At 34.8% G+C, this 14,846-nt stretch overlaps 1 protein-coding gene across 11 annotated transcripts in view; it reads right to left on the bottom strand.

The window, feature by feature from the left end:
* CTNNA3 (catenin alpha 3) overlaps window positions 1-14,846 on the bottom strand; it is a 1,350,411-nt gene that overhangs the window by 513,886 nt on the left and 821,679 nt on the right. For 10 of the 11 annotated variants that reach the window (XM_074374085.1, XM_074374091.1, XM_074374088.1 and 7 more), the window contains one exon: window positions 2,168-2,260. In XM_074374085.1, the coding sequence (XP_074230186.1) occupies window positions 2,168-2,260 (93 nt within the window). Of the gene's footprint in view, window positions 1-2,167; window positions 2,261-9,146; window positions 9,168-14,846 lie in introns of those variants that run through there. The other variant, XM_074374093.1, reaches the window with a different exon arrangement.

Consider the following 14,846-nt stretch of genomic DNA (forward strand, 5'->3'; position numbering starts at 1 on the left):
GAGAGGAACAACTGGATAAAAGTAGTCAAAAGGCACAAACTTCCAGTTATAAGATAAGTGAGTACTAGGGATCTAATGTATTATGTGGTTAATATAATTAACACTGCTGTATGTTATATATGAAAGCTATTAAGAGAGTAAATCCTAAGAGTTCTCATCACACGAAAAAAATATCTTTTCTCTTTCTTATTTTGTATCTATATGAGATGATGGATATTCACTATACTAACTGTGGTAATTATTTCATGATGTATCTAAGTCAAATCATTATGCTCTATACCTTAAACTTGTACAGTGCTGTATGTCAATTATATCTCAATAAAAATGGAAGGAAAAAAAAGATTCTGCAACACTGTTGCAGGGATAAAGAAACAGGAGGCTGGAACAGAATAGAGATCCAGATACTTGTATAACTTGGATAATATTTCAATTTATCTATCAATCTATTTTTACTTAGACAATAATACTAAAGATTATACACATCTGGTATGTATGTATTATATATATATATTAAATAAAACATGTATATGTATGCATGTGTTACATATGTTATATATATGTATACAAATGTATATAAAACAACAAACATTTTAAAAGCGTGTGTGTGTGTGTGAAAAATGGTACTACTTCACTTTAATTGGGAGAGGATTAACTATTTAAAACATGATGGTTGCCCAACGGTTAGCACTGCTTTAAAAAAAAATCTATACCTCATGTTAGACATAAAAATAAATTTCACATGATATAAAGACCTAATCTTTATATATATCTGTTATGTTAAATAACAATACTTCAATCATTTAAAAAGGAAATGCAGAAACTATAGAACATTTTTGTTGGGAGAATTTCTTGACAAAGCACAAACTAGCAAACCACGGCACTGAGTAGATGCTCACAGATCTATTTAAGGAATTAAAGATGGATCATATGTTTACATTAAAGTTCTTAAAATCCTTTATGAGTAACATATCATCTTAAAAGTTAAAAGAAAACCCATTGTCAACAGAAGATATTTTTAACAAACCTAAGCAATGAAATTTAAAAAGAAAAAAAAACTAAATATTGGCAAAGGATTTAGGCAATTCACACAATTAGAAAGCCAAACGGTTAATAAACATTTGGAAAAAAATTTTCTCTTGAGTAATTAGATAATTATAAATTGAAGCCAATGAGATAGATTGAATACTCTTCAGATTCACAAAACATTTTCAAATGGGACAGCATGAAGTGTTACCCACAGTGTGGAGAAATGAGACCTCTTATGGACTGGTGAGGGGAGTGTAAGTGGCTCAGCCACTTCAGAGACCTCACTGCAGTGTTCTGTTTCCTGTGGGACCTCATAGAAAACTGACCTCAGTTGGGAAATCTCAGTTGCAGGTTCTCTAGATTGCATGTCTTCAGCTACTTTTTATTTGTTAATCAAGATTAACTCCAAAGAAGCAGTCTCCCTTACTGTTTTCTCAACATTCTTAGAGATAAAATTGTCAGCAAGGCAAATCAGGAATTTAACACATACTCTACCTTAAGTAAAATTAGAATCTCAGCAGATGTCCTTGAAGCTTGTAATCATTATTATATTTTACATCCTTACAACATTTGTGGTTTTTATTAGCAAGTAATTATCCATGTTATTCTCACTTATTCTAAGACAAGAAAGGTGTTTAAGATTGACCTTATGTGTATCCTGATTCATGGCTTTAACAAATTAGTCATCTAGAAATAATTCCCTAAAAATATGTTGCTCTCTGCATTTTTTTAAAAAAAAACTCCTAAATTGAAGACAGGACAATGTTTCTTGGCTTTTTTCAAATTCATCCCCTCATCTGATAAACGAGGGAAAAAGCCATTCCTTTCATATGATTTGAGATTTCAAAATAAATAATGACTAAAAATAAATCAGATCTGTTGTATTAAGCACTGTTTTGATTTCAAACTACATCTTTCTCTCACAAAATTCTAATATGGTCTCTTAGATAATGTTACAAAAACCTGGTGTTAAATAAAGAACTAGGTGCTCAGTAAACAATAAACCATGACCTTAGGATGAGTCATCTTCTATGTCTTAAATAAATATTTTAATATACTTCTATATGTATGAACATCTAAAGCATTACATATAATTTTTATAGGTAGTTTAATGGAAGAGACAGTAACTTAGTTATCATACCTGTGGACACAGTGTTTCCAGGTGATTGGCTGCGACTTTGACAATTTTAATCCCATCTTCATTTGTTGACATGGAACAAGCAAGATTTGCCACCTTAAATACAATCCAAAATAATGGAAATCATTTCAGATTATCAAGGAAATGCAGAAACATATGTTATCCTAGACAAATAAGAACATGTATACATTTGTTGAAAATCTCAGTAATAAACAACAGTATTTTCATAAATGTTACTGGTATATGCTCTATGGAAGCATTCAGAGAATCTATTACATAATAACAAAGTGCCATAAAAAATTGTCTGAAACCAAAAGGAACACTGATAAGTGAAATAGTAAGTTCTACCTGAGACCTCTTGGTATCAACATCTAACGCATAATAAGACGCTAACTGCTATGGTTTCCTAGGGGTCTAAAAAAAATAGTTTATCTATGGATTGAATGCAAATAGATTCTTGGAATCTCATATGATTGTGGTTTATTTTAAGTCTGTAATTGGTTTATTATTTCCCAGAGGTCTATTATGCATACTTACGTTGCATTAAGCATGACTGTATCTTTATTCATGTTTTATTCAGCATCAAATGTACTACAAACCTGGACAAATACAAGACAATTAAATTCTTCTTCCTGTTCTTGATTTCCTACTACAACTTCATGGGCACTGTTTAACATTCTGGCAGTCACTTTGATTCAAGCCTTAGTAATACCCACATTCCTTTACACATAATTGCTTTTGGAGCTTACACTCTTTTCTAGGGAAATGGGTGCCCTTTTAAATAATTACCTTCATGGTCATTATCTAAGTCCACTATTCACAAATACTTTCTTTATACCATGAAAGAGCCATGAGAAATATCATGGAATTCCTTTCTTTTCCTTTGAATATCACTCTTACTCAGCATTCTCCTGGCTGGAAGGTGAGTGTTTGTGTACAGAGCAGTGTTTTCTTTGATCTACAAATATGTCACTGTCTCTTCATCTCTTTGCAGTGATGACTTTTCTAATAACCATTTACTTATGTCTGTTAGCTATTATATATTTTAGCACACGGCAGATTTCACTGATGAAATCCAAAATCTACTCACTTGCAATGGAAGCAAACAACAAACAAATCCTTGGATCATTATTTGTAGAGTACCACAAAGTGTTACACGGATTAAAAGCCTTTGCTTTTTTTATAGGCTTATTTTTAATATGTCGATAGTGAAACAACTCTTTGGTTAGCATTTACATATAATGAAATAACAGCCATACATTATTGAACTATGGAAGGACATTGTTCACTTTATTAATGTACATAGAAATGGCTTACTTGAAAAGGTCTGTTGTGGGCTTGAAGGTCACAATGCCTCAACTTTCATATCTGACATATAATTAGCACATTTATGAATTATTTGAAAAGGGCAGTAGTCTCCATGCCCCCTCCCCTACTCCAAAAGCCCCACTCACAGAAATAAGACATAGCAGTCTAATTGCTTTAATGTCTTATAATAATTTGCACTGCACTTGCAGAAAATATCTACCTATAAATTTGAGCGCTCTTTAAGTATCAGCTAAAAATTACTGGCTCAATCTTTTGCTCACATCTGATGCATGGGGGTTTATCCAAAGTTTAAAAATTACAGAAAGGTACTCCATATGGACACTCTCTTACTTGATTTATTTTTAATGTGCCATCTTTCTCTTTTTCTCCCCTTTAAAAACGCATTCTTGTTCTGGACATTTGCTGGCCACCATGATTACTGCAGCCAATTCAGTGACTAATGTAACATGGAAATCATCCTAAACACAAAGTTTCTGTTTATATTAGCAGACAAGTTTTAAACACTGTCAATTGAAAATACAACACAACTAAAAGTTCTCTACTCAATTAATGATTATACTAACACTCTTTCTGTCTTCCATTATTCAGACATACTTGAACTTCTCCTTACTAGAACGGTTCTATGTCAAGTAAACTTTGTAGACAATCAAGTACTATTTCCAGATTAAGGCATATGGAGTTTTAATGATATTTTTTACAAACAAATTTGAATTTATAGGATGGCTAGTATTCTGTGACAAAACAGAAAGAGTTATGTGATAGAAATACAATACCTACATTCCTAATTTGAGTGATTTGTGACTTATTTTCTAAGTCATATCAGTGTGCAAAAAGGCAAATTTCTTCTAACAATATTTGAGTTCTCTGTGGCAACTGTGGCAGTCAAGTATATTCTCAGGCACAGGATGAAGGCATCTCTCTACTGGTCAAAGAAAGAAGCATGCAGATAAAATATTTTGTCAAATAGTTTGAGATATTTGGACATCTGACATCCTTTATATATCTAACTTTGACAATGTTGCAAAAGTCTGTGTAAAGTTTCATAATTCAAGAGATCCTTGTGAAAGATTTCTGCCCGCTAAGGAAAACTGTTCATAGAGAGGTTTTAGAGACAAACAGATCTAGGTTTGAACCTGATTCCCACAATTAATAAGCTTCCTGATGATGAGCAAAATGTTAACTTCTCTGAGACCATTTTGTCACCTATAAAATGGGTATGACAGTACCTACCTCACTGGAGTGCTCTGAGGATTAAATAAGATAGTGTGTGGAGATGGTCTGATCCCAGGTAGCCCTGACCTTGTATTAATTTCCTTCCAGCTCATTTCTCTCTCTACTAATGGGCACAAGGAAAGAACATTCACTCTCTCAAGAGGTTTTACAAAATTAAAATCTTAGGGGCCTAAAGAAATTTGACAAAATGTTTAATCAAAGAGCCACAAATTCAAATGTTTTCAGGATTTATGCAGGGAATACAAGCACGGAGTCTGGATGTAACTCAGTGGTTGGGTGGGTTGGTGAGTCTGCAGGCAAACTCTAGGTACGCCCGGCCTCTAGGTACTAGAACTCATTAAAACAAGATGAAATATAAGGAAAAATCCACTGCCTTGACCAACCTAACAGTCCATTGGCTTACTTTAGTTCACAGTTCACCAGTTTGTGACCTCTGGCCCCATTCTCTAATCCTCTATTGTATAGATAAGAAAACAAAGCCAAATAAAGGGAAGAAACATACTCAAACAATTCAGTAACAGAGAGACTATTAACCAGGGCTTTATGTGTGCTATGTATGCAGTCCTGAATTGAAGTACTGAAAAGTTTCCTGCATTGAAATGCTTGACTAGATTTTTTATTGATATTGTGCTATATCCTTAGCCAAGACTAACAAAATCAGAGTCTAAATTATCCTAAATAAATGGGATCAAAACACTCAGATAAATTCAAGTTTATTCAAAATAAAAGGTCAGGACATGATGTTCTTTTACTTTTATAGAAGATTAAGCTATTAAAATATTATTAATTTAATATTAAAATATTAAAATCATTGTTGAGACTACATGTAATAATTGCAAAAAACAAGTTAAAAATCTTTAAACAGAGACTTGTCATATTACTTGGTGGGGGGTGACTTTTTTTTACATCAGCACTTCCCTTGTGAGCCTCTTTCCTTCTCACAGGTCCTTCTGCCCTCTAAGATATGCGTCTCATTCTAGATGATTTAAACTTGAATTTACTGCCCTTTCAGGTCTGTTAAAAAAAAAAAAAAAGTTGTAGACAACAAAGCCTGGCCAGACAATTCTTGAATTAATTCACATGTATTATCATCCTGATGGTGTTTGTTCTCCTCTCTCTGGTTCCTAGTTCAAGTTCTTTAAACCAGCTTTGAATGTCCCGGCCATCTTTTCTATTTGCTGGACTTTGGTCCCTCCCTTTTACCTCACTCCCTAACTCATATTCTTAAGTGAGAAATTCCCTGCTCTGGAACTTGGCTACATAAAATCCTGCCAGCTAGGCAAGTTCTGTCCCTCACTTTTCACCAAGATCAGGGAGATGGCCATACTTGACCCAAAAGAATGTCTCACAAATGGTAGCACCAAAGAAAGCTATAAAAAAGATATAACCCTCCTACACTGTTGGTCGGAATGTAGTTTGGTACAGCCATTATGCAAAGTGGTATAGAGATTTTTCAAAAAACTAAAAATAGACTTACACTATCATCTAGCAATCCCAATCCTGGGCATATATCTGGAGGGAACTCTAATTCAAAAAGATACATGCACCCCAATGTTCACAGCAGCACTATTTACAGTAGCCTAAATGGAAACAACCTAAATGTCCATCAACAGATGACTGGATAAAGAAGTTGGTGATAATATTTATACAGTGGAATACTACTCAGCTATAAAAAAGAGTAAAATAACGCCATTTGCATCAACATGGATGGACCTGGAGATTGTCATTTTGAGTGAAGTAAGCCAGAAAGAGAAAGAATAATACCATAAGATATCACTCATATGTAAAATAAAAAAAAGACACAAATGAACTTATTTACAAAATAGACTCACAGATATAGAAAAACAAATTTATGGTTACCAGAGGGGAAGGGGTAGAAGGGATAAATCAGGAGTTTGAGATTTCAGATACTAACTACTATATATAAAATATATTTTATATACTAAATACTATAGAAAATGGATAAACAAACAAACAAAAGAGATATTTGGGGAGTGGGGATATTCTCAATGACCTTTAAATCAATCTACCATGCTATATAGGCTTAACTCTGCTTTTTATCATTACTCTGCTCTGAAATGGTAAAGAGATTGCATGTTTAAAGTACTGAAAACCAAAGCATGCTGCATTTTCACATTCTAATACCAAGTTTTATTTGAAATCTCCAGAGCACTAGTTGTCCTTTCAGTCATCTTAGACAACTGAAATGGAATCGTTGTAAGGAACGAGCTAACTAGTTGGACAGCTGCTCATCATAAATCATTCAGTCTGTCACTAAGGAGTTCTCACACAGATATTTACCTGTGATGTGATTTCTCAAGAACATGGGAGTAAACTTTGATATTTCGGCAAGATTTCCATTGTTGCATATTCACTGCTTATATATAGTTCACATAGTTAATTGTGACATCATGCCACTGTGTTATCTTAGCTCTCAGTGGTGGAGAAAGGGCACAGTCTCATTTTCATTCCTTTTCCTCTGTGGCAGATGGTCATGCAACTCCTGTGTAAACACTTTCAGAGACAGGACTTATTGCTTTACAGGGCAGCCGACTCCCGTTGCAGAGATCAAAGTCACACAAGTTAAGAAGCTCTTCCTTATAATGAGGTGAAGTCTTTCTCAACAACTTTCTCATAGTCGTCATAGAATCCAGAATGTCAAATATGTTTAATAATAGAAGTAAGGTAGGGCCCATAGAAAAATCTAATATAGTAGTCCTCAATTTGTGGGATAAGCTGGATGGTGAGCACAACAGAATCACCAGTATAGCTATTAAAAGAAAAGCCCAGGTTCCTTCTGTCAAGGTATTCTGATACATCAAGTGTGTTTATAGGTAGAAGTGAGAGGACGTATACGATATGTTTAATTCGATTTTTAAAAGTTCCCTAAGTGATTCTGATATTATGCTCCACATACATATAACACAACACACAGAAACATATTTAGACTTTGGGTTGATTTTCATTTGTTTGTATAGACATTCCTTCCTAAGATTAATGTAAAGAGGTTAAAATCTACAAGAAGTATGAACTTAATATATATAGAAGAGGCTAATAAGTCATAGAAAAGGATTCACAAATTAGAAACAAGAAATAATGACTTATACTACTACCTGAGAAATAGGGCTTAGTCTAGCAGGGCCACTATGACAAAAGTGCCAGAGACTGGGAGCGTACAAACAACAGAATTTATTTCTTGTGATGCTGGAGACTGGGGAGTCTAGGATCAAGGTGCCGACAGACCCAAAGCTTGGTGAGCACCAGCCTGCTGGTTCTTAGACTAAGCCCTCTAGCTGTAATCTCACTTGGCAGAAGAGGTGAGGGAGCTCTCTGGGGCTGCTTTTAATAAGGACACTAACCATATTCACTAGGGTTCTTCCTTCATTACCTCATCACCTGTAAAATGTCCCATCTCCCAACACCATCACTTTGCGGGTTAGGATTTCAACATATGAATTTGGGGGGGAGGGGGCACAAACATTTAGTCTATAGCAAAAAGAGAAAATTTTAAAAATAAAAGTACTCAGGAAACAACAATATCAAGTGTAGGAGAAATTCCTGGCCTTCTCCTCAGAATGCATTCCTTTTTCTAACACTCTGATTTCCCTTTGGAAAACTGCTTTCTTATCCTCTAACCCAGTGATGTGAAGTCCTGGTATGACAGTTAATAAATGCTCCTGGTCCTCACCTGGCCCTGGTGTGGGCATATCCATCACTTCCTGCTTAGAGTCCAGGAGCAGTTCTTATTTCTACCCAATCTGAGCTCTCTTCTCTCATTTTGCCTGTATTTATGTGCACTACATTGTCATCTTCCAATGAAGTCCCTTTTGTTTTCTACATAAGTAAGCCAAATTCATTTTGTCTTGCCTACAACCATAACTGAATGCAGTACTGAACCAGGAATTAACACAGCATTTAAGCACTAATTTCAGATGGTTACTCTCAGCAAAGTTAAAGGCTGGCAATGCAGAACCATAATCATTTCAATAGAAGTCACTTTCTAATCAACTATCTGTGTCTGGATTTAGGCAACCTGAATGTCCTAGTGTCAAGGGCAAATGCAGAGAAGGAGGTGTTTACTTCAGGTTCTGCACATACAGGTAAATGTATTTGTACCTGTCTTCCTTTGAATATTGAATCCCTCAGTGTCTAGTAGAACATTTTACATACCAGGTACAAAAGAACATCTGATTCTTGAAAGTAATTTACCAATTTTGGGTTTATTCTTTTACAAGTTGTTTAACCTATCTGAAAATCATCCTTTCACGTGCTTTTAAATTCATAACTATACATTAAGGCCTGGATCAAATACCATCTTCTCTACAAATCCTTCTCAGATGCCTAGCATCAGAATTCACACCTCTACCGTTCACACTCCCACAGTGACAGCACATACTTCATTCTCCCTAGGCTCACTTACGTATCTTTCAGATGGTAAATCATTAGACGGAAAAGACAATGATGTATTCCTTTTCAAAATTATTTCTTGATCAGGCAAAGTATCCTAAAATAAAATTTAGTCCATGTAAATAAATAAAAATAATAGTTTATCATACAATAAACCTTCTAGAAGAAAATATAGGCAAAACACTATCTCACATACAACTCAAAAATGTTCTCCTAGGGCAGTCTTCCAAGATACAGAAATAAAAGCAAGAATAAACAAATTGGACCTAATGAAACTTACAAGCTTCTGCACAGCAAAGGAAACCATAAGTTAAACAAAAAGACAACCTACGGAATGGGAGAAAATTTTTGCAAAAGAAACCAACAAAGGCTTGATCTCCAGAATATATAAGCAGCTCATATGACTTAATAAGAAAAAAATAAACTACCCAGTCCAAAAATGGGCAGAAGACCTAAACAAGCAATTCTCCAAGGAAGACATACACATGATCGATAGGCACATGAAAAAATGCTCAATATTACGAATTATCAGAGAAACACAAATCAAAACTACAATGAGGTATCACCTCACACCAGTCAGAATGGCCATCATTCAAAGGTCCACAAATGACAAATGCTGGAGAGGCTGTGGAGGAAAGGGAACCCTCCTACACTGCTGGTGGGAATACAGTTTGGTGCAGCCACTGTGGAAAACAGTATGGAGATTCCTCAGAAGACTAGGAATAGACTTACCATATGACCCAGTCATCCCGCTTCTGGGCATATATCCAGAAGGAACCCTACTTCAAAAAGACACCTGCACCCCAAAATTCATAGCAGCAATATTTACAATAGCCAAGACATGGAAGTAGCCTAAATGTACATCAACAGATGACTAGATAAAGAAGACATGGTATATTTATACAATGGAATACTATTCAGCCACAAAAACTGACAACATAACGCCATTTGCAGCAACATGGACGTTCCTGTAAAATGTCATTCTAAGTGAAGTAAGCCAGAAAGAGAAAGAAAAATACCATATGAGATCGCTCATATGTGGAATTAAAAAAAAAAAAAGAACATAAATACAAAACAGAAACAGACTCATAGACATAGAATACAAACTTGTGGTTGCCAAGGGTGCAGGGGGTGGGAAGGGACAGACTGGGATTTCAGAATGTAGAACAGATAAAGAAGATTATACTGTATAGCACAGGGAAATATATACAAGATCCTGTGGTAGGTCACAGCGGAAAAAAAATGTGACAATGAATATATGTATGTTCATGTATAACTGAAAAATTGTGCTCTACACTGGAATTTGACACAACATTGTAAAATGACAATAACTCAATAAAAAAAATTTTAAAAAATAGTTTATCGTTCATTTGGAAACTGAATTATCATGAATAGATATGATCTTCTATTGTATCACAAATGAATATATTCAATGAATTGTATGTCTTTGAGGACTCAGTGCAACTTATTCATTGGAAACTGTGTTCTTCCTCTGCCCCTTCCTCAACAAAAAAAAGCTTCTAATTATTATATGAGCATAAAGGCAAGTATTATTACTTTAAGTTATGAGGGAAAATACTTGAGGAGAAAGCCTTTAGGTCATTAAACTTAATTGCTTTGAGTTGATTTCAGTCTGTGTTTGTATATTGGGAACATCAAAATCTGACAAACCTGGAGCAAAGATACAAATGAACACAGGCAAACTTTGAGTAAAGATATGGAAACACTATAGCTAAAATGAGTTCTTTAGTTTTGACCTGGCATTTGCCATAAGTTTGGCTTTCTTTCTGAATTTAAAAATGATTAAGGATTCACAAAAGCTTGTGAAGAGACATGAGGAAGGAAAAGGAGGTCTGTGCCTTTGGACATGTTAGTAAATAGCAAAATCATGTCACTGGCCAAATCACTAATGGAGGGAACACTCGAAGTCTCTTCAGGGTGATGGTAGATATCTAGAGTTGGACTAGATACTTTGAATTTGAGTTGCCATTGAGATTTATAAGTAGATATACCCAGTAGGATATTAATTAGGAAATCACTAGCTTATCAATAGTAATTGGATATGTTTGAGTAGGGAGTAAATATTCTTACAAGAGTAGTTAAGATGCCAGTACTTACTAGGCAGATGGAAGGAGATAATCCTATGATGAAGCTTGGAAAGGGGGTCAGAGATACAGAAGGTTACCTACAATACCCTGATGTCATAGAAGCTGGGAAAGGGGAAAGTTTCAACAAGGTGGTCTCAAGTATCAAATAAGGAGAGAACAAGAAAATAGTTCCTGAAATTATTCACCAATTCAGCCACACAGGGGATCTTCGTTAGTTTGGGCAGAATAATGATGGGCAAATTAGCCTAGTAGGGACAGAGAACTGAACTGTGCAGGTGGTGAGTAGCTCCATATGTTTTGTGACTCAAAGCAGAGAGCTGGAGGATGCTTAGGCAATACTCACTCTCCCATTCTCGCATCAATCCATTTGTTTTGATTTCATCTCTTAAACATCTCCTGAATCATCTACTTTTCTTGCTCCCCACACTAGTCAAGTTCACTGTCAGTTTTATTTTTTTTCATTCTTGTGCCCAGTCTTGGCTTGATTTCCCAGTCACTATGCCTTCTCTACAATATGCTTATTTTACCATACCGCAGCTGACAATCTTTGGCAAATGTAAATTTGATTCCCCCATCGTCATCTCCCATCCCCACTCCATATCCCCATCCCTATAAGGTCCTGTATAGTCTGGTCCAAGCCTCATTATGCATAGTTCTTTATCTCTCTTTGCTTCATCTATATCAACCTACTTTCAGACATCCATGCTTCCTTCTACCACAGAACTTCTGTATATGCTGTTTTCTTCAGCTTGGGATGTGCTGCTGCTTCTTTATTGCTACCTTTATATCACTTAGACCTGCTTAACTGCAGGTCTCTGCTCAAAAGTAACTCTTTAGAAAGTTTTTCACCAATAGTGCATCCCCCACAACCAGAGACCTCCCCCGAACCAAATCAGGTTTTTCCTTCAGGGTCTGGTTCTCAGTTTGTAATTATATATTCACTGAAGAGATTTTTCAATTAGCGACAATTTCCTCTGCTTTATAAGAGAAGGGCCTTAGCTGCGTTTGCTTATCATTGGACCTTCAGTTCCTACTACCTCATACATGGTAGCCAAACAATAAATAGTTCATCAGTGAATAAATAAAGACAGGAATGCATGAATTAGTATGCTTAAGAATGTAACATCCCCAAAGAGAGAATGAAAAATTGAGTTTAGAGGGAGGAGACAGCAGCAGAAATTCAGGACAAGCACAAAAGGGAAATGAAATTTCCCTTTGAAATTCATCTGCAATATTCCACAAAGGCTTAGACAGCTGCACTTCAAAGAAAAGTAACACACTTTTCTTCTAGTCTGGTCATCATACTTAACAAAGCTTAGGGGGCAGTTTCTTTCAAGTTTTACTTTCACTTAAGATATCAGATTGGAAACAACTGACTAGCTCCCTAATTTAGCTTTTAATTTATTTATTTTTCATCAAGTAAAATAACTCTTCAAAGGACCCAAGCTAGCTGCCAAATGCTGGTGAGTATGGCATATGGAAAGAGGCGTGGTAACTCCCATGAACAAACCCAGGAGCTTTAGAATCTCCAGCAGAACGTAATGTAATGTACGCTTTGTTTCCAGGCAAGCCTGACTCAGAGGCCTGGGACTGGGTATGAGAAGTGTAGAGGGGGGCCTGTCATCGCCCAGTGATCCAAGTGACCTCTGGCTAAACAAGTCAGCTCATCTATTTCTCCTGGTGAAACAACGCTGCTGTGCTGCCCCTTGTAGCAACAAGAAATGACCATGAATTATGAACTTTGTAGAATATTTAAATTGTAGAATTGTGCCATAAAAGTGCACAGTGAGGTGCAGGAAATCAACTTCATCAAGTAACAGATACTGACTATTCACCTATGACATGGGCTGGGAACTGCTGGAGAAATCAAAGACAATGGAAGCAAATCTCAAAAAACTATATTCAATATCTTGTAGTAACTTATGGTTAAAAAATATGAAAATGAATACATGTATGTTCATGTATGACTGAAGCGTTGTGCTGTACACCAGAAACTGACATGATATTGTAAACTGACTATACCTCAATAAAAATATAGATGAACGAAAAGAGAAATAGAATCTGTTTAAGGGGACACATGAAAGAGTCAGGGAACAAAACTTTTGTTTTTAAGTACAATAAGAACCACATAGTGGCAACTGTAGTCAAGAGTGTTTCTTAGAAACAAATTATTACCAAGGAACTTAATATTCTCTAAGACTTTGTGTCTCAAACTGCCTCCCCAACTATCAATCTTTAATTTTTTTATTCATCTGTAAACAGATTAATTATTTCACTTCTAGGCCTCCTTCCTAATTCAATAATAACATTTTACTAATTGTTTAATCTGATAATAAAATTACACAGGAATTAGATGGGGTAGAGCTATCAGGCAATTTTGTTACTTAAACATCAAATTTCTAAATAAAATATTAGCAAATTAACTCCAGCTATGTTATTAAAGAATAATAATACAGCAAGACAATGTAGTTAATCATAAGAATAAACCAGTAGTTCATGATTAGGAAATCTACCAATGAAATTCCTTATTTTAGCATATTTCAACAGATTTTAGAAAAGTATTAAATAGTAGTTTTATGCCTATTCCTACTAAAGCAAACAAAGATAAAACAAAACAAAACAAAATAAAAGCAAACACGCAAAAACCTTAATAAGCTATAAATAGAATGAATTACTTTTAATCTGAAACAAACCAAATTCCAGAAAATTACAGAATCCTGCTCAAAAGTCAAGATCAAGACAAGCATTCCCATTATCACTGGGGTTAATCAGTATTTTACTCAAGGTTCTAGTCAATATTAATGAACCTGAAAAATAAATGATAGCTGCAAATTTTGTAAGGCAAAGAAAGAGGAAATATTTATATATTGTCACCTGAGAATGAAACATGTATCTGAAAAGCTGTTATTACTTCTGAATATTCAGTGATATGGCTTAATACAGGATGAATAATATGTACTCCTTTTCCATGCAGCAGCTAGCATCAAAATAAAAGTTTTAATAATACCATGTTTCTGTCATAACAGCAACTAAAGTTATAAATTTCACAGTATATATGAAACAGGTACAACTATTGTGTATACGCATATATGCATATCGGTGTATGCATATATGTGTATGTATTAAATTTTGCTTAATGACATTAAAGAATAACTGAATGAATGGGGAGAAATATCATATTCCTGAGAGAGAATATTCAATACTATAAAATAAAATGTCAATTTTCACTAAAATCATCTATTAACTTAATAGATCTAAATTGAACTTGGGTTAATTTTAATGTATATCTGGAAGAATATGTGAAAGACTAGAAAAGACAACTTAGAAAAGAAAGTAAAGTATAATGTAAAATAAACTACAATGAGCAAGTAATTAAAACACACAGAAATTTAGTGCTTTTCAGAGCAATGGGAAAAAAGTAATGGTGATGGCTCAATTGGCTACTATTGGGGTGGGAAAAGGAGAGTTCAATGCATGTAAAAAGTCTAGCATACATGATTGCAGTACAATTTTTAAAATTTTATTATAATGAAACCCTATAATTCAAAACACAAAAGGTGGGCAAAAGTATTTGTTACATATAAAAACCTCCAAAAGATTACTAT

The sequence above is a fragment of the Camelus bactrianus genome, chromosome 11 (assembly GCF_048773025.1).
Source record: "Camelus bactrianus isolate YW-2024 breed Bactrian camel chromosome 11, ASM4877302v1, whole genome shotgun sequence".
Lineage (NCBI taxonomy): Eukaryota > Metazoa > Chordata > Mammalia > Artiodactyla > Camelidae > Camelus > Camelus bactrianus.